Genomic DNA, 24,387 nt, shown 5'->3' with positions numbered 1-24,387 from the left:
ACTATATACAGTAGAAGCGCTTAAATATTATTTTCCAGGGAGTTATTTTCAGCCTCTATTGACTTATGCAGGCTCGGCAACGCCTCGGCACCAACTAGTTCCTTTGCTGAGACAAACTGAGCACTGAGGAATGTTTGCCTACCAGGAATGGAGGGCATAGGAAGCTGTGTGTGTGTGTGTGTGTGTGTGTGTGTGTGTGTGTGTGTGTGTGTGTGTGTGTGTGTGTGTGTGTGTGTGTGTGTGTGTGTGTGTGTGTGTGTGTGTGTGTGTGCGCGCGCGTGCGTGCGCGTGTGTGTGTGTGTGTGCGTGCGTGCGTGTGTTTGCTGGCCTCGGACAGGTAATGTCAGCCAGGGATGAATAGCCAGTCTCATGGCTTGGGCTCGGTAGGGGGGCCTGGAGCTGGGAGAGGGATGGGGGGCCTGGAGGTGGGAGAGGGATGGGGGGGCCTGGAGGTGGGAGAGGGATGGGGGGCCTGGAGGTGGGAGAGGGATGGGGGGGCCTGGAGGTGGGAGAGGGATAGGGGGCCTGGAGGTGGGAGAGGGATGGGGGGACCTGGAGGTGGGAGAGGGATGAGGGGGCCTGGAGGTGGGAGAGGGATAGGGGGGCCTGGAGCTGGGAGAGGGATAGGGGGGCCTGGAGGTGGGAGAGGGATGGGGGGGCCTGGAGGTGGGAGAGGGATAGGGGGGCCTGGAGCTGGGAGAGGGATAGGGGGCCTGGAGGTGGGAGAGGGATGGGGGGGCCTGGAGGTGGGAGAGGGATAGGGGGCCTGGAGGTGGGAGAGGGATGGGGGGGCCTGGAGGTGGGAGAGGGATAGGGGGGGCTGGAGCTGGGAGAGGGATAGGGGGGCCTGGAGGTGGGAGAGGGATAGGGGGGCCTGGAGGTGGGAGAGGGATGGGGGGGGGCTGGAGGTGGGAGAGGGATGGGGGGGCCTGGAGGTGGGAGAGGTATGGGGGGGGCCTGGAGCTGGGAGAGGGATAGGGGGGCCTGGAGGTGGGAGAGGGATAGGGGGGCCTGGAGGTGGGAGAGGGATAGGGGGGCCTGGAGGTGGGAGAGGGATAGGGGGGCCTGGAGGTGGGAGAGGTATAGGGGGGCCTGGAGGTGGGAGAGGGATAGGGGGGCCTGGAGGTGGGAGAGGGATGGGGGGCCTGGAGGTGGGAGAGGTATAGGGGGGCCTGGAGGTGAGAGAGGGATGGGGGGCCTGGAGGTGGGAGAGGGATAAGGAATATGCGGGAGGGGAGGAGATGAGGAAGCGAGGAAGGTCTGACCGGGGCAATGAAAGGCTGCCATTCATCCAAACCAGATCCCTTCGCTCGCAGCCTGCGCACCACCAACTTGGGGCAGGTATCGCATGAATAGGCGTTTATGAAAAATGCAGGTCAACTTGTGAAAATAAATGGTCAGGGTTTGAATACGGGAATGAACGGTTTTTGCTGTAATTAATTATTCGTATAATAAGACTTAGTATGGCTTTTTTTGTCATACCTGACATGTTTCAACTGCTGACTTCCTGCAGTCTTCCTCAGAGACATCACGTGATGTTTTTGCTGTGTTTTGGTAGGCTATTATATACTCCAGTATCAGTTTGGTGGATTTAAACCTCCAAAGAGGTTTAAATGGGAAGTGAAGCTTTTTTTAATCTATCAAATCAAATCACATTGGCTAATGAGTACCAGTTTTTTCATTTGCATTCCTTTCCCAGAGTAATTTTACTGTCTTGATTTTACATTCTCATTATTGACTATATCCCAGCATGCAATGGGCCGACGTGGATCTCACAGGAGGCCTGTTCCAGAAAGCGCACAGAGAAGACCCTGTTAGCTGACCTACGCTCCTATTTTCAGCCCTTCCACTGGCCAAACTCTGACTGGACACCTTGTGTTTCATACAGCTGCTGGCTTCAGTGCCCTTTCATAAATATAATCCAACCTGACAGGAGATATGAAAGCAAATCTGCTTATTAAACTACTACTGCTGTTGCCGTAAAAAGTAGTCCATATATCTTCTGTGTTGACTGATATGGCACGATGAACTGTCAGATTCTCCAATATCAGTCAAAGCCATATTGCAACCAGATTTAACATGATTTATTCCCATCCCAATGAGGGCCATTTAAAGCACTAGGCATCTCATGCGCTACGCGCTTGATTCCTAGGCTCGCCCACTGCGCGGCGGGTGTTGGCCCTGCAGCTCGGCTGCTGCGTGGCCTCACCTGCCCTATTGGCACGCGCGCAATGTCTCCCTCTCTCTCTCTCCCTCAGCCTCTTCCTCCTCCCTCTCTCCCTCTCCCTCAGCCTCTCTCCCTCTCCTTCAGTCTCTCTCCCTCTCCCTCAGTCTCTCTCCCCCCCTCTCTCCCTCTCCCTCAGTCTCTCTCGTGTGTGTGTGTGTGTGTGTGTGTGTGTGTGTGTGTGTCGCTGATGACATCATCAGTGATGTCAGTATGACATCATCAGTTGCCCCAATTGCTCAAGTGACATCACTGATGATGTCACTTGTGACATCATCAGTCATTTATGACATCACTGATGACATCGGTAATTAGAGCAATCACGTTATTAAAAAATCCGGCTCTCAGGTCACCCCCACAGGTGCTCTTTACACCCCCTGACAGTTTCAGCCCGATCGCATGTAAAACGGCATAGCTGTGGACGGACAAAATTCTTGAAACAGACAAATAGATAAATAATAATAATATAAGATTAGGTTTAGGGTTAGACATAGTAATTCTACATTATCGCATTGCTCTCATTATGTCAAATGCATGACATCAAGTAATCCAAATTACCTCGGTGAAGAATTAGGTCAGATAGAGCAAATGATGGAAGACAGAGTACCAAACAGAAGACTAATGAACAACTCAGAAAGGGGGGAAACAAACCGCACACAGACGCAAAACCTCATCCTCATGTATGCAGCCGTGCATGGTCACCGTAGCGATGATGTGGCATGCTGTAAAATGGCTTTGAGACAACAGCGAGTGGTGGCGACGATGGCAATCCGTCAAAGAATAATGACCAGTCATTCCCAGTGCCCATAAACAAACCAGCACTCTCTCACAAGCAAACACAGCCCCCCCGCAGCCCCGAGCTGACCTTTCCTCCTCACCCCAGAAGACCATGTGTTTGGATCTCACATGACAATTCAGCCATTGTCGGCCGTTATTTACATCCGCCTGACCCCATGCCGGCATCCACCTCAGCATGAACCAACCAGAACAAACACACATGAACCACTTCTTAACATGCAGTGGAATCCGGATTATAACCAGCTCCTAGCCGGTTGGCCTGCATGTTAAACAACAATTAGCCGGCTCGCACTCCTGCGAGTCCGTATCATATCCATCTCAAGCCCAAGTATACGATCCGCATTATAGCAAAAGCGGCTGTTGTTAAGCACTGGCAGGTCATGATCCTGATCATGTAGCTGTTATGTCTGAGTGGGCGGGTGGTGGCACTTTACGATTAATGTCCCAATGATCATTATTTTCATGAATGGACATAGTTACGTGGCTGGATTATTTGGAAGAGAGCAAAATTAGGTGAGTAAACAACTAAAAGTTTAATTGTTTCTTTGTCCCCCATCTGCCAGTATAAAAATGCAACAAGGGAGATGATAAACCTACTAGAGTTGCGCGATCTTGACCTCAGTCAGATCGTCAATCGCCACCCTTTGACATCACCAATACACGATGTCATCGCGCAAGCACATGGCTATATATTAATATGGATGTTAACGTCCATATTAATTAGCTTCAGCTGTGCTCTCGCTGTGCTTTGCTAACTTAGCATCGATGCTAGCAGGACTTACCCAGCTATCGTCATTACCTGCTTTTACTGCTGCTTGCTGGTAATCATTCCCATGTCAGAAAAAGTCTCCAGATTTGTCGCTAACGTTAGTCTCTTCTGAGAAAGATTGTCTACAGGAGGGTCTGAAAAGTTTTCTCGAGTTGGATTGTGTGAGGCAGCCATTTGAGGCAGCCAGTGTTGTGTGACTGTGAGTGTCCAGTGTTGTGTGACTGTGAGCGTCCAAGCTAACACAGCTGTGGAGAGAGCTGACTGACTGATAGCTTATATCGAGACATAGGCCTAGCCTAACTTTTGTGGGGAGAAATAAATTGAAAACTAGTCAGATATGACTTGAATGCCACTTGTAAATTAAATCACCCACAGTGATTGACGACGGTGCGACCACTATTTTGACTGGGCGGCTTTAGGTAACAAAGGCGAAGCGCTCATTTTTGGCACATTGCCACCCCTCGTTAATAGTCGGAATGGACCCTCCGTTAAAACGGCATGTTTTTGAATGGAGTTTGGTTACAGATTCGCTAAAGCTGTTTCCAAATCACATTTCTTGTTATTGATACATGCTACCGCACCCCCTCCCCCCGCCCACTGGCAGAGAGAATACTGACCATTTCCAGGTGTTTCTAAACACAGACTCCTCATGTCTAGAAAGGTAAAATCGGAAAATATCCTGCTCTGGCTAGCCAGACATGATCCAGACTTCATGTTTAGAAGTGGCTATGGTGAGAAGCAGAAGGCACCTAGCTAACATCTCCAAGATGCCCAGAAAGTTGGCAGTCCTTTTTGAAGGACATCGTACAGCATCGTGCATCCCTTACAGCACAACACCAGATGTTTAATTGGCTACAGTTTTCTCCTTGTCAAACAGGGTCTATTCTGCCACGCTTACTAACTCTCCTTGAGTCAGAATGGAAGAAAACGAGAAAAAAATGATGCTTGTATTAAACTCGACACATCCTTGGTACCTCAAGCTTTAATGATTGACTGAGGCAGCATAGTCAGAGGACCTACTGTAAAGGCAGTGATCTAAATTTCTTCTCAAGGATCAGGGTATATAAAAATGCTAATTAAATGGTGATTAAATTAATAGTAATTGTAATTGGTAATGATATAGTAATTGTATAATCGTATACAGACTTGTCATTGCATATACCTTGACCTTAGAGAAAAGTTATTGCTGCTTTTTACAACAACAAAAAATAACAAAAGTGTGTGCCTCTCCAAAGCTCAAATAAAACCCACCCATCCCTGAAGCTAAACATTCATTCAACACTGACACCAGAATAAATATACAACTGTCAACTCCTTGACACTTGGTAGTAATACAACTTTTTGTGTGTGCCAAAATGGGTGAGTCAAACTTAGGCAGAGAAAGAAATGCAAACTTCCAGATTCAAATCATCTGCAAGGAAACATTCCATCTAGGCCAGTTGTGTGCTCCTGTGCCTAACCTGTGAATTTGCCCTCTAACAGTAAGCTAGTAGGCTCTTGGCCAGGGGCCTCTGGCTCTAAGTGGCTCTAATTACAAGGTAAAGAGAAGGTTCAACAAAGGACCTGGGAAGGCCGAGAAGTTTACCATAAGCCCCCGTGAGCTTTGCAGAAAGACTCAAACAACCAGCAAGCATTTGGCAAATAATCAGATTCTCCTGATTTTGTTTCATGAATAGCAGTTCCAATTAGCACTTGCTAGCTAGCTATGCTCACTCATCAAAACAATGTAATAGCATGAAAGGCGCTACCGAAGCAGCAAAACATACATGCCTGTTCAACACTTCTAGCTGCAGACCACAACATAGACATCTCACACTACCTACAATGAGTCAGAAAAGAGCAACACATGTAACAAGCTCCTTCATGTCCAACAATTAAGAGACAGTAGGTTTTTTTATGGGTGGTTCTGCACTGATTCTCCCTGTGCTAGCACCAGCAAGCTACATGAAAAGTTCCTCATAAAGTCAAATATCCAAGATATCCTTGACCCATGCTGGTTTCTGCTCTCTTGGCATTCCTTTTTGGCAACATCAGAGGAGGCTAGTGATGCATGGTTGGGTATGGAAGTGAAACTCAAAGTCACTTTTGCCAGACAGACAAAGAGTAAGATGGGCAACTGCAGTGTAGGAGAGTCCAAAAATAATACTGTCACCAGCATATCAAGCAGTTGTAGATTTGTCTTTTCTTCTGCCAGCGTATGTCACTCAGCTTGTAATTTTTATTAGGGAGTGGCAATCAAGCTAAAGTAACTACAATTCCACCTCCACAGGCTTAAACCTGTGTTCAATATTGCATAAACATAATCATAAATCTGTGCAGCTTGCAAGCATCTTTCAAAAACTCATGTTCTCTCTCTCACTTTCTCATATGACACTGGAACAAAATCTACATGCTGCTTTATAAAGAACTGCAGAACACCAACACCACCAATATAGCGCTTTTACTCAAAGCCCTTCACATATGGGGGGGACTCAACTCTGATGTGTAGCACCCACCTGGGTGATGTACGGCAGCTAGTTTGCGGCAGAACGCTCACCACACATCAGCTATCACGGTGGAGAGTTGAGGACTGAATGTGCCAAATAAGTAACAAGGGATGATTAGGTGGCCATGATAGAAGGAAGGCCTGTGTGGGAATGTAGCCAGGGCACCGGGATTACACCCCCGAGGGCACTGGGGTGACACCCCTACTCTTGCGAAGAGTGCCGATGGGATCTTTAATGACAACCGAGAGTCAGGACATCGGTTTAACATCTCATCCGAAGGACGGTGCTCACTCACAGGACAGTCCCTGTATCTGCCCTGGAGCATTGGGGAGATTATTCATGAGACCAGAGAGAAGAGCACCTCCTACTGGTTCTCCAACACCACTTCCAGCACCATGATCTCCCATCCAAAGACTAACCACAGTCAGCCCTGCTTAGCTTCCCCCAGCAAGCCAGCGATGTAATGCAGGAGCCACAGTGCCTGAAACTGACTTCTGATCAGTATCCCACAAATCCCCCATGTTGAAAAGAGGGAGCAGTTAGTCAAAAGAGGCTGAGACTTTACCTGGAACACATCCTCGTCTAGGAGCCTGGTGCCAAATACGGTGATGCCGTTGGTGTTGATGGAGGCGTGGTCGCTCCTCAGGAGAGGCTTGGTGATCGTCTTCTTACAGTCCACAATGATGGTAACCGTCTTCTTCTCCACGCTGATGGCCACGCGGTGCCACCTGGTCGGAGAAACAAAGTTGGTTTGATTACATGCATAATCTCACACATATCCTAAGAGGATCCTAAGTCATTAGCTATGTTTGTGCAGTGATGTCACCTGGCGGACACTGCATCATTTACACTGATCTCGAAATGAATATAAAAAATTACATGGAGGATTCAAGTTAGCAAGTAAGCAACACAAAAGTACTTAATACAGTCAAAATAAGTATTACAACCAAATAGGTATTGATGTTAAAGAGTTAATACAGTTACACCAAAGACTTGAATGATGCGTGAATTGCCCTAATGAGAAAATTCTTCTAGTGTGAGTTCAGTTCTTGACTGTATTGATTTGTAAGAAGTTGCTGTATTCTGAGACACTGGTGATCATAAGGCATTATAAGGCACCATAGACACATTATAAGCATATTATGAATGCAGGATTTAATAAAAAAAAAAGTACAAAAAGAGCGATAATTTTTGATTCATTCATTAAAGAAGCAAGTCCTCCCAGAATCGCGAGGGTTCGAGTTGCGTATCGTATGTTTCGATTGACGCCACCCCTAGATGCAAAGGGTTAACCGGGGTCACATGTGAGTCGGACAGCTCCCTCGCCTCTGGACCATTTGCCACTGCACTTAAGGGCTATTGCATACCAGGCAGCAGTGGACCACATTCTTGCCCCCACACTCTGGCCCTGTTTAACACGGGATTACACTCATTAAACTCCAAACTTAATCCTCCTTCTGGGTTACTCGCCATGACAGACGTGGTGAACATTGTGGAAAGTGTGTGTCAGGATCCAGGAAGGCCCGGCTTGCCAGAGCAGGAGACACACAGTCAAAACATTGTTCTGAGGTGGAAGATGAGACCTGGCACTGCTGTAGCGCAAGATGGCAATATGAGCAATGGTGCTTCAGGAGTGTTTATCAAAGCTACAGATTTACATGCGAGCACAGATTGCCATCGCGGGAAGAAAGGGCCTTATTTGACATATGGCATTTGCCCTGGAGATGTTCGGTTCCTTTTAACAGCTAGATCATATGGAGAAATTACAGGGCAGACAATGGGCCTTAGTTGAAAATAAAGATGCAACAGTCTTTGGGGTTAGCGTTACGCCAGGGAGGATTACTGCTCACCTTATATGGCAGGGGAGCAAATGTGCGCTTCAATTAGGTTTGAACAAATTCTCATTCAACTTGATCAATTGTGTTATGATCAGGACAGGAAAGTTGTATTTGAGAAAGCAAAAATAAACACAATTTTATGAATAAGCTCAACAGAAGTCCTTGCATTCTTGGAGAAAGTATAATACTCTTTCTCACCTCACCAATATCATCATTGTGTCTTGCTATTCAAGCTTTGCATATACTTCTTGGTAACAATGACTACATCCACGGGGACTGAATGCACAGCCTTAGCTGTAGCTGGCGAGGATTTAAGGCCTGGAGTTTGGAATGCATCCAGCCCCCAAAGTGCTAAAAGTCCTCTACAGAGAACATTAGACAGTGTGTCACAGAACTACACATTGGACACACAAAAAACCCACAGGACTGACACAAAGTGGGCCGGGAGAGCTGCTTTGTCTTTGTTGCATCCTGCACATCAAGCAGAGCTACTGCATACATGGGTTTAAAGCCAGGCAGACACTGTACCACTTTAGAAATAATGTTGTTTGATTGCTCCTACTATACGAGTAAATCATCTGCGATGTACAGTAAAGCCAAAGCTCACGAGTTGTCCTCACACTTTACGATCCAACCATCAAGCCAACCTGAGTGCTCATAATGTGCATGTCAAAAAGAAAAGAAAACGGCTTGTCAGCCCATGAATGCACAGACCATTCTGGCTATAGGCTATATTGACAATTGTCAATAGACCGAATCACCATGACGTTGTGTTAACAACAACAGTTCCAGGTAGACACCTGCCTATTGATTTAAATTGTGGAGATATCACAAACTTGTTTATTGTTTATTTCTGTTGTCATTTTCAGCCTAATTGTAACGTTAAAGATAGCCTACACTAGTTAAACACGGTGGTCCGACCTATCTGACGTTTGGTTGTGCTTATTTCTTATGTACTGTGTTGATAAACCAAATCTCCCCAACAGTGACATCTCACCGCCGATCGGACTAGCTGCTAGTTTTGGGTGAACTCAAGCTGTAATTGTTTTTATTCTGTGGCCCAACAGGTAAATTATGTCTCTAAACTAATGTTAGTGAAAGTGTTGTTAATTAATAAGATATGAAGGCATCAAACATGCGTTTTAGACTTAACCATTTTCTCTTTATCTCAGTTGTTCCCTGCCCTGTTTGCTCCGCTCAATTAAATTGTATGTACTGTACATGACGCAGATGTTGTCTACCTGGACGTTATTGTGAACAGCATTGTGATTCTGTCTATAAAGATTAGTTTGAAAGCTCTGAGGCAGAAAGCAACATCAGAACAAAACATAGGCAGCAGAAGATCAACAGCTTTTTTCCCCTGTCAAAGTTTGTCTCGTTCCCATCGTTCATGAATCATGATAGGAGTAAACATGAAAGAGGCTGACTTGCCACAGCTTGACCAACCTGCCAGGCACATCTATGTCAAGTGAGTGAAAAGCAGTGAGAAAAGACAGTGAGCGAGTAATCCACTCGCGGCTCTGCTTCAACCGTGTGAGAGCCTGACGACGGCCGACCAACATTTCTGTTCATCAATTCATGTGAGCGTCCGACAGCCGTTCGGGAGCAGTTAATCGGCCCTTGCTCTCCCCCTGGCTGTACACTGCATGGCAAGCACTGCCCGGTGAAGCTCCAATTCGGCCCGACTCTAAAACGAGTGGTGCGGTTCACAGATCGTGTCAAAAACGGGCTCAATTCCTACAGTGTATGCCCGTCTTAAGTTTGTACACTCAAGGATTTCATCGTGATAGCTGTGTACACACTAGATCAGCGGTTCAGCCGGGGACGACCAGGCATCCTTGAGGGCTTCCAGGGGGTCCCCGGCAAATTGATGAATTGTTATACTTTACCATTATTTAATTTATGAGAAGTTAACACAATTACAGAGTGAAGCAGAAATGACTGTTTTGATCATAGCTTCACTGTCATCTCTCTATCTACAATACAGATAGTCATGGAATTCTCAACAAAAACATATCTGACAATAAAAGATATTCTCAGATTCGGGTCAGACAAGCAAAATTTCATCACATGGTGGTCCGTGGTCTGAATGTGGATTAAATGAAGGGTCCTTTATATGAAAAAAGGTGAGAATCACTGCACTAGATCTCATCATAAGTCCATTTTGTGCCACAAAGCATCTTGTGACCCGGTTAAGACTTCCCTTGCCTTATGTGAGCTCAGATAAACAAATGATACTCGCATAACAGAAAGATCGAAAACCTTAATAATCCAAAAGCATCATACTTATCATAAAGAAAGCGGCATTTTCCCAGCGGCCTATCTAACTGTAATGTTATCTGTTTCCCCATAGTCGGCCTGCCCACGAGCTCATGACAGCTAAGCCAAAGGCTGTGAGTGAGAATTCTTGGATTTCTGAACCTGGGAGCAGATGATCAGGCCTGCACTTAAAAGGCTAAGAGACTCTCTATGCAGAACCTGATTGGGTGAGGTAATCCAGGGGGTAATAAGGAAGTTTAGGACTGCCCCTTCTCTCCCCCGCTCTAAAATAACAGAGGCAGTGAGTTCATGGATGAGGTCAGGTTGCCCATAGCAGTCCCCGCTGTGCCCCAATAATCCAGTGTCTCTCTGTCTCTGACCTGTCTCTCTGCCCACGGACCCCCGATGGGACAGATAATCCTGTGACCAGCACCTGTGGTGCAGCGACGGGAAGATCTGTGTTGTTTTCTTGCTCTTATCAGGAAGAACAAGTCGATGGAAGCCAGGAAGTGTTTGAATGCGCTGCCGATACTTTTTGCTATTTTGTTTTGTAGAAAAACATAAAGTAGCAAATAAACACCACTAACATGTTTTTGTGGTAAATTGGAAGTCTTCCTCTGTATGCAAAAGTGTTAGCATGGAGCCTACTGTCACTCAACATAGTGGTCACTAAAGTTATAGCCTGAAGCCTACTGTCACTCAACATAGTGGTCACTAAAGTGACAGCCTGGAGCCTACTGTCACTCAACATAGTGGTCACTAAAGTGACAGCATGGAGCCTACTGTCACTCAACATAGTGTTTGCTAAAGTTATAGCCTGGAGCCTACTGTCACTCAACATAGTGGTCACTAAAGTGATAGCCTGGAGCCTACTGTCACTCAACATAGTGGTCACTAAAGTGACAGCATGGAGCCTACTGTCACTCAACATAGTGTTTGCTAAAGTGATAGCCTGGAGCCTACTGTCACTCAACATAGTGTTTGCTAAAGTGATAGCTTGGAGCCTACTGTCACTCAACATAGTGTTTGCTAAAGTGATAGCCTGGAGCCTACTGTCACTCAACATAGTGTTTGCTAAAGTGATAGCCTGGAGCCTACTGTCACTCAACATAGTGTTTGCTAAAGTAACAGCCTGGAGCCTACTGTCACTCCACATAGTGTTTGCTAAAGTTATAGCCTGGAGCCTACTGTCACTCAACATAGTGGTCACTAAAGTGATAGCCTGGAGCCTACTGTCACTCAACATAGTGTTTGCTAAAGTGATAGCCTGGAGCCTACTGTCACTCAACATAGTGGTCACTAAAGTTATAGCCTGGAGCCTACTGTCACTCAACATAGTGGTCACTAAAGTGATAGCCTGGAGCCTACTGTCACTCAACATAGTGTTTGCTAAAGTGATAGCTTGGAGCCTACTGTCACTCAACATAGTGTTTGCTAAAGTGATAGCCTGGAGCCTACTGTCACTCAACATAGTGTTTGCTAAAGTAACAGCCTGGAGCCTACTGTCACTCAACATAGTGTTTGCTAAAGTGATAGCCTGGAGCCTACTGTCACTCAACATAGTGTTTGCTAAAGTGTTAGCATGGCCAATGATCTTGCATCTTGCAGTCCATGTATGAGATGTGACTTACTTTCCGTCGGCCAGGTTGAGAGTGCGGAACAAGGGGTAGTCCTCCGGGGCCGGCTTGCCGGTCTGGTCCTCGTACAGGAAGACAGGGGAGCGTCCCAGCTCCACACCCAGCTGCTGGACCCCCTGCTCACTGTAGATGGACAGCAGGAAGGACTGCAGGCCGGACTTGGGACGCACCGTGGTCAAGATGGAGAAATCCTCCGGGAAGACACCTCCTGTTCAACCAAAAGACAGCTTAGAGCCTGGCACAGAGGACACCTCCTGTCCAACCAAAAGACAGCTTAGAGCCTGGCACAGAGGACACCTCCTGTCCAACCAAAAGACAGTTTAGAGCCAGGCACAGAGGACACCTGCTGTCCAGCCAAAAGACAGCTTAGAGCAGTGGTTCCCAACCTTAGGGTTGCGACCTTAAGTGGGGTCGCCTGGAATTTAAATGGGGTCGCCTGGAATTTCTTTAAAAACGTCAACAAAAAACACAATTTAAAACTACCGAAGAGGATTAGGGCCACTTTTCTTTTTTTCTTTTTTATATAGTTCCGAGTTTAAAGTAATAATCTCTAAGATTTGTTCTCTTGGGTGACACCTATGGCGATAAGTGGTAATTGCAGGTTGCACTGTTGCTATTACTGATGTTGTACCGGAATTATTTTGTGACGTCAAAGTGGGGTCACAAGCCAAAAAGGTTGGGAACCCCTGGCTTAGAGCCACCATTCATATTTTTTCAGATGCTGGTACACAGAAAAGCAGGAAGTGACGTTCACTTTTGCTCTCTATCCCCCTGCTGCCCCGGTCGTCTCCACCCACTCTGCTGATCCAGGGAGAGCCGTAGACTAGCACATGATTCCTGCAAATAATCTACATGTGCAGTCACCAGCCGCTTCTTTTCACCTGACAGCGAGGCATTACACCAGCATGATCACGCTATTCCCCCCCAGTCCGACCAGAGGAGGCGCTAGTGCAGCGAGCTGGACTCAGCAGCTTCACCCCCCCCCCCCCCCCCCCCCCCTTCCCCACAGACACAGCTAATTTTGTTGGTAGGAACATCTGACCAAGCCGGATGTAGCACTCCCGGGAATTGAACCCTCTCCACTTTTACCTATATACTACCCAGACACGCGCTAAAGCCCATGGTTTATATACTACCCAGACACGCGCTAAAGCCCATGGTTTATATACTACCCAGACATGCGCTAAAGCCCATGGTTTATATATACTATCCAGACACGCGCTAAAGCCCATGGTTTATATACTATCCAGACACGCGCTAAAGCCCATGGTTTATATATACTACCCAGACACGCGCTAAAGCCCATGGTTTATATATACTACCCAGACACGCGCTAAAGCCCATGGTTTATATACTACCCAGACACGCGCTAAAGCCCATGGTTTATATATACTACCCAGACACGCGCTAAAGCCCATGGTTTATATACTACCCAGACACGTGCTAAAGCCCATGGTTTATATACTACCCAGACACGCGCTAAAGCCCATGGTTTATATATACTACCCAGACACGCGCTAAAGCCCATGGTTTATATACTACCCAGACACGCGCTAAAGCCCATGGTTTATATATACTACCCAGACACGCACTAAAGCCCATGGTTTATATACTACCCAGACACGCGCTAAAGCCCATGGTTTATATATACTATCCAGACACGCACTAAAGCCCATGGTTTATATACTACCCAGACACACGCTAAAGCCCATGGTTTATATATTACCCAGATACGCGCTAAAGCCCATGGTTTATATACTACCCAGACACGCGCTAAAGCCCATGGTTTATATATACTACCCAGACACGTGCTAAAGCCCATGGTTTATATACTACCCAGACACGCACTAAAGCCCATGGTTTATATACTACCCAGACACGCGCTAAAGCCCATGGTTTATATATACTATCCAGACACGCACTAAAGCCCATGGTTTATATACTACCCAGACACGCGCTAAAGCCCATGGTTTATATACTACCCAGATACGCGCTAAAGCCCATGGTTTATATACTACCCAGACACGCGCTAAAGCCCATGGTTTATATATACTACCCAGACACGCGCTAAAGCCCATGGTTTATATACTACCCAGACACACGCTAAAGCCCATGGTTTATATACTACCCAGACACGCGCTAAAGCCCATGGTTTATATACTACCCAGACACGCGCTAAAGCCCATGGTTTATATATACTACCCAGACACGTGCTAAAGCCCATGGTTTATATATACTACCCAGACACGTGCTAAAGCCCATGGTTTATATACTACCCAGACACGCGCTAAAGCCCATGGTTTATATACTACCCAGACACGCGCTAAAGCCCATGGTTTATATACTACCCAGACACGCGCTAAAGCCCATGGTTTATATACTACCCAGACACGTGCTAAAGCCCATGGTTTATATATACTACCCAGACACGCGCTAAAGCCCATGGTTTATATATACTACCCAGACACGCGCTAAAGCCCATGGTTTATATACTACCCAGACACGTGCTAAAGCCCATGGTTTATATATACTACCCAGACACGCGCTAAAGCCCATGGTTTATATACTACCCAGACACGCGCTAAAGCCCATGGTTTATATATACTACCCAGAGACACGCTAAAGCCCATGGTTTATATATACTACCCAGACACGTGCTAAAGCCCATGGTTTATATACTACCCAGACACGCGCTAAAGCCCATGGTTTATATACTACCCAGACACGCGCTAAAGCCCATGGTTTATATACTACCCAGACACGCGCTAAAGCCCATGGTTTATATACTACCCAGACACGTGCTAAAGCCCATGGTTTATATATACTACCCAGACACGCGCTAAAGCCCATGGTTTATATATACTACCCAGACACGCGCTAAAGCCCATGGTTTATATACTACCCAGACACGTGCTAAAGCCCATGGTTTATATATACTACCCAGACACGCGCTAAAGCCCATGGTTTATATACTACCCAGACACGCGCTAAAGCCCATGGTTTATATATACTACCCAGACACACGCTAAAGCCCATGGTTTATATATACTACCCAGACACGTGCTAAAGCCCATGGTTTATATACTACCCAGACACGCGCTAAAGCCCATGGTTTATATACTACCCAGACACGCGCTAAAGCCCATGGTTTATATACTACCCAGACACGCGCTAAAGCCCATGGTTTATATAGTACCCAGACACGTGCTAAAGCCCATGGTTTTCACCCTCCTCCTCGCTAGAACGACCGCCTTAAATTCTCACGTTCCAGTTTTTAAAATGTGAATATTTTCTGGTTTCTTTCGTCTTCTACAGTAAACTGATTGTCTTTGGGTTGTGAACTGTTGGTCAGGACAGAAGAAGACATTTTGAGGATGTCATCTTGGGCTTTGGGGAAAAAGTGATCAACATTTCTTCCTCATTTTGTGACATTTTATAGACCAAACTACTAATCGATTATTATTGGAGAAAATAATCATCAGATTAATCGATAATGAAAATAATTGTTATTTGCAGCCCTAATCAGAGCACTAACATCAGGCTATACATTTTGAAAGAAGCTGCATTCACAGTTCATTCGGGGATCGCGTTTCTGCTTGTAAACAAGAGGCAACAGCTAGTTCCGCTTCCACTGCCTATTGCAAAACAAATCTTTTAATAGCTTACGTTCTCTGTGGTTACATTAGGACCCGCCTTCTGTCAATCAAAATTCATTCAAGCCAACAGACAAACCAAAGCAAGATGCTTCCGCCAGCTACAGTCAAATTATCTAATAGTTAGGGAATGCAGGAAATAAGCAAAAACTCTAATCATGCCCTACTTGTCCTTTAACCTTGATTTAAGAGCACATTTTTCTTACGTTTAGTTTGCTCACAAACTCTTAATTAGCAGGGTGGAAACAAAAGAAAGAATGAAAGAAAGAAAACAAAACATATAAAGTGTTAAGAGGCACTTGAGTTAATTTGGTTCAACAGATCTGTGCGTGACTCACATAGTGTTTTACCATCAACAGAAATACGAAGTATCATGCATCAGGTGTTAGAAACCAACTGAAAGACTGTTGTAGTTTGGGAAATCAATTATTTGTACATAAATACTGTTTATATTGCTGTGGTTATATCACATTCAGGCTGTGGAGAAACTTTCATATCAGGTGGAGAGTGAACAACCATGCTTGTGCTCGGCCTTCCTCTCTCTCTAACAACAGAGACAATCAGAGCAGTCATTGGCGGTACAGTGCTGAGACACAATCAGGCACAGAATCGGCTGTCCGAGGACTTGGCAACTGCATAGGCACCTGAAACACCGGTTTGCACAGAGCTCACAAGTTAGCTAGTGAGAGGCTGGAAGAGCGGAGAGGTTTATCTTACCTGGGAATAACTGCTTGGTGGGGGCACTGATCTGGGCCTGCTTGGCGACTCTGTAGGCTGTGTCCGGGTTTGATTGTCTTCGGTTTGTGCAAAATCCTGTTGTTTGCTTCACTCCTTCGGGGGAATTGTGAAATTCTAATACTTTTAGCACGTCCACTGGTTCTGCTGTTGGAGGGGGGCAGATAAAACATCAATTAGGTCATAGTAGTGTTTTTTCTAAGCATGTTTTGGTGTAAATATGAGTGCATGATATTGACACCATAGATGTTTCAGCAATGAGCCAATGTACATTGTGACCTGAGTCAAGCAGTGAGTACAGGTGTCAGAGATCAAACCTCCATCTAACTAGATAGCTCAATTTAAATGTTACAAAATGTTCTTGAAATGGTTGCAATGTGTAGATGTGGGCAACTCAGCTTTTTCAACCACAAATTCGACATTTCAGAAAACTCTGAAACTCATGCACGTGCATGTGTTGACATTTTTCACTTTTCACTAATCCCAACTAATCCCAAGGTTTCACTGATTTGACATGTTCCCAGTGGGGCTGGGGGAGGGGAGGTTCTACGTCACTATGACACTTTAGGGAGTCCTGGTCCTGTTGAGGAAACTTAATACCGAACAGAAACAGTGCCACTTACATGATACCTATTATGTTTTGATGAACAAACAGCGTTAACTTTGTTTCAATTGACAGATGTGGATACACGATTTCACTGACTTCACGCTGATGGAAAAAAGACGGGAAAGACACTATACGACTAATGTTTCATCCAAATTACATTATGACAATCACAGTATATACACTGTCTCTAAGATAAGCTTATGGCTCCATTTATCAGCATTAAACATACAGGCATTAGGTATCCTCTCCTTAAGGCGAGACATGGCAGGTGAATAGGGTAAAAAGGCTGTTTTCTCTTTCTCATACTCTGAGCCAGATATCTCCACTTCAGTAGCATTTATACACCAAACGTTTTATTAGTTTTATTCCTAACTATAGTGTGAAGGTTTTTACAGAGGGATTTGTTCATATATCATTCATAGCCTTATTTATATAACATTATATTCCTAAAAACATGTTGAACATTTACTTTTTATGACTGTTGATTTATTTTCTGATTTATAGAGTGATAAAAAGACACATCCAAAATCCCCTGTGTAAAAACCTTTGGTATTAAATATGTAAACAAAATTAAACAGGAATTTTCAACCTGGTTTTATCCAATGTTCAGATTTGTGTTCTGGAAATGTATGCAAATTAGCGCACATTTAAGTAGATAATACCTAATTTGCATATTCAATCATACAATTTCAGAAAACGTGTAGTACAAAATAATATTTAAATAAATTCTTAATCTAAGTAATCAACTGGGGAGGTCTCGTGGTAATATTAATCTATTAGTTAAAAAAAATCGTACCCTATTCACCTGCCATGTCTCGCCTTAAATAGCATCTTATGGTCCCCCAGGGAGCAATGCATCTCTAAACAGTTACCTGTGGCTCTGCTGCCTCATCTGACATGAAATATGTCAATGGAAGCCAAACAAAGAGCATAATGAACAATGTGCTCACAGCCACTTATAACACTTGGATAGGTTTACCTTGATAAGGGTCACCAGAGCCTCCCCAAGTTTCCCATTCTCTCCAATCTGATGCACTTTACATAAATGAGCCTGTTTGGCCCCATGTTGCCCAGAGAGACCCATGGGAAAGTATCATAATCATGCTTCTTAATCAAAACAGCTTCTCAAGAAAACATGACCTTGGTTATAGCGGCAGGGGAGGGACACCAATTTAAGATCACGTAATTGATTAAAGAGCATGGTTAAAAAAAGTGAATTTACATTTTGGGCTCAAGATTCCTATGAAAATAGCTAAATTAATCCACATGCTCCATAATAAGTAATCTGGGTGTATAACACCAGTGACATCACTCAGCCAGCCTGGCTGCTGTACTGATGCTCAGCAGTGTCAACAGGCTGTCTAGAGACCAGATCATTACAGTACAGCAACCAGGCTGGGTGAGTGATCTCATAAGTGTTATACGCCCAGATTACTTTTTATTGAGCACATGGGAGCTGCTTTACAAAAACCAGTCTAGATGCAGCTATCTGTGAAAAAAGCAATCAATCAATCAATCAATCAATCAATCAATCAATCAATCAAAGAGAATCCTATTGCTACATACAGTACCAGTCCCATATTAATGCAAAGTGGTCTCCAACCTGCACCATGCTCTTTAAGCACGATGAGAAGACATTTGAAAACTCGAAATCCATATGGTGAGATTTGAACATAGGACTTACTTCACTCAGGAAAATATAGCAACGCCTCTCTAAACCAAGCAATACAATGGCAGATTATTAAGGGTAATAACTCTAATCTGTTTTTGTGGGGTAAATAAGCAAGCCAGGGTGTCTGAAAGCATCAGCCAGCTTTTTTCTGACAGTTCTAAAGCTTTGTTTTGGTTGGCATGTGCAGGTCAAGCCCGTTCTGAGCGTTTCTTTAGCCACTTTATACAGTACAAGGGGATCTTTTAAAAAAATACGTCCGATTTCCCTCTCAACACACTCTGGCCGACATTCCAGCTGCAGCGAGGAAAAGCAAATGATGAGAGAGTTTAGTTGTGTTCAGTGGAGCATGTGGCGGGGGGGGCGGGGGGGGGGGGGGGACTGGTCCCTGTTTCAACATGAATCTGTTCCTACTGAAGATGAAGGATGCACTGCTATACAAAAGGCTGGTACAAGACCACCACACAGTCAATGCAGTATACACTGCTACAGAGCTGCAATCTTTCCATTAGTGCAACTTCCCCACAACTCAAAGACTCCACTGCTATGTATATCAACTATCAAGCAACAAAACACATTGAATGAATCATTGTCACTATTTAATGGACAAACGCACGCAGGTTTTTGCTAAAACACGAGCAAAACCCCATTTAAAGTGTTTCTGGTTTGTTTTCATGGCCATGATGAAGGCATTATCACATACAGAGCTTGACTTACATCTGGTCCCTCTCATATTTCACTACATGCTGTACAGCACCTGGGATGGAGCAGATGTGCCTCATGATGAAGGCAAAGCCAGTCGGTCTGCTTCAACCTGGAGTACAGAACCCCCCGCTATAGCTCCTCAGGGTCTCCAGAGAGTGTCATAGTTTGCTTTGTGTAAGCAGAGATCTTTGGTGAGAAAAGAAATCTGCAGAGCTCCACCAACAGCCAAATAACAAAGTTATGACCACTTTTGTGTGACCCTCTGAAAGAAATGTCTTTGGCTCATTGAATGTTTGTCACCCCTGCCAACCCACCGCAGTCCAACTAGCTCCCATTTCAACATGGGCAAAAGCAAAGATCGTTGTTGTAGAATGGCTCTACTGAGCCAAAATAAATGAGATGGTGACACCTTTGAGGGACATCCATGATGTAGAATAAATTGGAGCCAGGAGTCAAAATAGGTGACTTATAAAAATGTAATATGTGTATCTGCTTTATGGATATTGAAAGCTAATGTAACTTACATTTTCTATGTCAATCGTCATCTGATAAATTCATAGGTTCAAGGGGAAAACCAGCAAACTGTTACTTGGTAAGGATGCTATCATCATGAGGGCCCACTTGGCCTTGTTTCGTAGAGGAACCCGTGCCTTTATTTTGGAGTGTGAACTGAGGGCCTCTTTGTGAGTTCCTGCGGAGAGAGTCGCTCTCAGTTCAGACTAGAGGGCCCTCATGCGTTCCAGATGTGTGCGATTTGGCCAGGCTGCGACCCTCGCATGGAGGTGCCGAGAAAACGTCAATACTGGCCAATCCATGAAGGCGGCCAAATGAGTGTGTGCAGGCTTTAAAAGAGTGCATGTGATGAGCCGCTGTGAGTTTGCCCTCGGGGCTCTGAGCAAACAAGGCCACATAGCTCTCCTCGGACCTTAGGTGGCATGGAGCGACGAACCTTTCCTAATAGTCTGGAGGAGAGGGGGGGAAACTCAAGCCTACCCCTAAGATCAAGACAAGACCTCCTCTGTTGCTCATTTAATGGAGACATATGCAAATTGAGGAGGCGTAGAGGGGGAATTATGGAAGGGACATCCATGAAACACAGATCGAGTGATATGATCCCTCTCATGTCCGCAGGTGTACATCAATGCATATTTAAAGACAACAGTGTGTTCCAAGAGATAACGCAAGCTTTACAAGAGATAACGCAAGCTTTACAACAAGATTTGTGAGGAAGGGGGCCAAAAAGAAAAGTCTGCCTTGGCCCGTTCCTCATCGCATGCTACATGAGCCCGGAGTCACGGATCGTCCTGCTGTGACACATGAGCCCGGTGTCACGGATCGTCCTGCTGTGTCACTTTCAGCCCTAAATGTTTACGGAAAGGTGAAATTGGCTGGTAAAAGGAGGAGGACCTTTTCACCTGCGGCTCCCTGAGACTCTAATAATATCTCCCAGCCAGAATGTCTCTCCCTCTCTCTATCCCACTCTCCCTCTTCCTCTCTCTATCCCACTCTCCCTCTCTTTCCTTTGACTTGCACCACGCTGCCGGCTCAAACAAGACGGCTTTATGCTGGTGTCATACCGAGGAAACTTCACCCAGTTTTTCAAAGCAGTTCTTCTCCCCCTTTCTACTCTCCCCTCCTTGCTCTCCCCTCTCTCACTAATTCATTGTATGCCTCCATAAGAATATTAGAGCATGTTTTTCTTTTTCTCTTTTTCACTTTTATAAGCAAAATTGTCAAATTTGGAAAAGGCTAATTACAAGAGAGAGAGCTCTTAAAAGCCGACACTGTCTGATCACGCTCCAGCTCAGAGGATCGCAGTTACAAAAAGAGTTAAATCTTTCAAGTTGGGACTGGGGAGGCAAGAAAACCACATCTCTGAACGAGCACACGATGATTGTAATTAATGTGCGGCGGCTTTAGCGAGATGAGGGTCCGGCCAGGAGCCACCAACTAGCCGATGTTGCTTGAGCGCGTTAGGTAGGGAGAGGGCTCTGAAAATGCTAGCTTTGTCTGCTGGAATGCACATCTGAGCCTGCGCCCCGGGGGCTGGGAAAACGTGTCTGTACACCGCTAGATGCAGAGGGCACCCTGCAGAAACAGCCTTGACTGCCATAAACTGCACAGGAGAAACCCGCTGAGAGCCTGCGGTGTAGGATGCTTAGGATTCAAATGGGACTGGAGTTGACAAGTTTTCGGAGAGGGGCCATTTTCAACCTGTGGTAGTAGAACTGGTACTGGAACTGTGATAGAATTTCTCGACAAGTACTTGTTGGCAGCAAATGAGAAGGAAAGAACACATGGTGAAGTGAATAAAAAGTGACTCCAATCCATGATTTGCACTGACATAACTCAAATTTTGGTACATGTTCAAGTCTTAACTTCAGTTGAAGCCCCTTCATTGATCTTTCAACTGAAGTTAAGAACGATCCTCTATAAGTTGAAAACTCCACCACCCCTGGTGTTATGAAACCCTTTCAAATCTCCAATTGGATCAAATGAAAAACGCATGGCGGTCAACCTAAAAGAAAGGCTATTTTTCTTCTGACTTTCTTCTTCTGTTCTTGAAATGTTTGGGATACAGGGTTTTCACCGGACAGCGACAACATTGCAGTTAGGTTTCTGTTGAGAAATCAAACATAAAACTTGTATCCCATATCTACATCCATCCGTACTCCTATGGGCCAGTTGCCTATGGGTCGAGGTGTAAATCCTGTGTCTCAGCATGGCCATTATGGCAACAGGCTAGGCCCACATGCAGGCCTGCTCTTTGAAGGCTCTGAAATCATAGGGAAGTGCAACAAGGACCATCATCAAATAACTGTACTTAAAGAAGAGAGACATTCCCACCGCTCAGACAACACGGCCTTGTCCCGCAGCCGACCAAACGTCCAAGTGCAAAAGTCACGTTGAAGCGCCGGGCACCGGTGCATGGGCTTTTTGCACCAAGCCAGCTTTTTTGGGCTTCGATGTGGACCAGGATGGGACCAGGGCAGTGTGGAGAAAGGGTGGTGCTGTTTGGCAGGGCATGTTGTCTGACCGCTCAACCCCCCCTGCAGACCCGCAGGGGCTTTGCACTCTTCCTTCCAGAGCGCACTGACAGCTCCAGGAGCCAGTGAGTGAGACCCTTGTGAGCACTGACAATAGTGAGCTTTTTTTATGATGATGATTCAGCATGTAGGTTAATTCATCTAATCTAGTTTATGTCAAATTTAGAGTCCGTCTAAAGCTGAAAAATGACGAGCCCCCCCTCAGATCTGCTACGACCCCTGTGGCCTTTTCATAATCAATTAACCTATAATAGCCTACCGGTAGGCTATATCCATCCCAGATATGCTTTCCTCCACTATTGCGTTCCTTTCACTCATTTGTGAAGGAAATGTGACATTGATGAATGCATTTCCAATCGTTTAACTTTAATGCAAAGACTTCCACTGTAACATCCAGCTTTAATAGCCCATATTCCAGCTTACAAATAGGCCTATCCAATAACCAACTTGACACACAGAGGACCTAGGACATTTTCAACACAACAGTGTCGATGTTTGAATTGCAATTTAATGTTAGTGCAAGTAGTCTAGCATTCTAACAATGTCCCAATGCCCGACAAAAATGTCCAGTGTCCACCCTGCTAACCGTGTCCACATCCACCTAGCGGACCACAGTTCAAACCAAGTGAATGTTAGAAAAGCAGCTCTGTCAGCACACTCCAGCAACTCATGATCAGGTGGTGGGGTGTTTTATCTTCAGGGTGGACGCGCTCCATTCATGCGTAAAAGTATGCGTAAAAGTAGTTCTAGCAGACTAGTAGTCTATTAACGTGTGAAATACAGGAGAGCACTTGGACTGAGTTTTCCCATTGGATTTATTTTATTTATTTATGTATATAGGCTATATTTTTACTGTAGCCTATGTGGTTCACTTGGTGGCAATTATTGTAGGCTACATCAGTGCTTTAGTAGCTATTTGGTGGCTTCCACAAACCGCTTAATATTGGGGCATCCTCGCCCTAACGCAGCAATAGTCTGCTTTGGTTGTGCTGTGAGGGGTGGAAAAAAACACATGTATGTTACCATGCCGCCCCCCCCCCCCCCTCCTCCTGTGTCCAGGTAAGCCTGTCAATCCCCATATCTCCATCATCTGTTACCCAGCCGGCCGACAGGCGCTCATACGTCCCCCTCTCTGTCCCGACACAGTTCGTTAGAAACGCTTGGCCCCTGATATTCTTACCTGCTCTGACATGGGTCGCCTGTAGAACCAGGGTTAAAGTGATGAATGCGGTTACAGTGGAATCCATAAGCCACCTTTTCGTTTTCCACCTTGTGGACCACCTTTGCATCTCCATGGTCAGCGCCCCACAAAAGTGAACAAAACTTTTGGGCGACTTCAAGTGATTTTTAATGACGTCCCTTCCACAATCCCAAGTGTGATGGCAGCTGTACTACAAAAAAGCCATAAGTAAGGAGTTTCAGCCTCTTCTCTCAGCCACAACCAGGCCCCCGATCTTCCCTTCCAGTGCCCAGCCTTCAGAGTGAAGGTAGTCGTGCTTTAATCAAAACGCACTGAGTGCAGGCGAGTAGACTTGGTGCGTCCGCGGACAGGAGGGCTGGGCCAGCTCCGCGAACCAGACCCACGATTACAGGAAAATGACAAGGAACCAACCCCCGATTAGCAAATCACGGGGCTGGAAATTCTCCTTAGGGTCCACCCATCAGCTCTGTAAAATAGCTCCCCGAGTCTCTCCGGAGTGCGTCTAGAAAAAGAGGAGAAAAAACGGTGCGTCCAGGGAATGAACGGAATGGCACGATGCATGTGGGGGCATTCCTGCAATGTTGACATGTGCTCATCTAACATGTAACCAGCTTGGCCACAGCTGATATGCAAATGACAGAAGAGTAGCCTATTACTGATCAAACCGTTTAACGAGGTTCTGCATTTGGAGATAAACTAACAATAAATGTGGGCTAATTTAATGTTTTGGTATTATTATTAATAATAATAATAATAATA

The 24,387-nt window shown here is 45.5% G+C and overlaps 1 protein-coding gene across 4 annotated transcripts in view; it reads right to left on the bottom strand.

Moving 5' to 3' along the window:
- Window positions 1-23,904, bottom strand: part of col11a1a (collagen, type XI, alpha 1a) — a 178,239-nt gene extending 154,335 nt beyond the window's left edge. For all 4 annotated transcript variants that reach the window (XM_083631995.1, XM_083631997.1, XM_083631996.1 and 1 more), the window contains exons 1-4: window positions 23,608-23,904; window positions 16,382-16,546; window positions 12,006-12,219; window positions 6,843-7,005 (exon numbers count right to left, since the gene is read on the bottom strand). In XM_083631995.1, coding sequence (XP_083488121.1) covers window positions 6,843-7,005; window positions 12,006-12,219; window positions 16,382-16,546; window positions 23,608-23,722 — 657 coding nt within the window. In that variant the 5' untranslated portion in view covers window positions 23,723-23,904. The remainder of the gene's footprint in view (window positions 1-6,842; window positions 7,006-12,005; window positions 12,220-16,381; window positions 16,547-23,607) is intronic.
- Window positions 23,905-24,387: the final 483 nt, after the last annotated feature.

The sequence above is a fragment of the Poromitra crassiceps genome, assembly GCF_964638095.1.
Source record: "Poromitra crassiceps genome assembly, chromosome: 2".
Taxonomy (NCBI): Eukaryota; Metazoa; Chordata; class Actinopteri; order Beryciformes; family Melamphaidae; genus Poromitra; species Poromitra crassiceps.
Note: the sequence above shows the minus strand (reverse complement) of the source record. Positions and strands in the feature narration are given on the sequence as shown.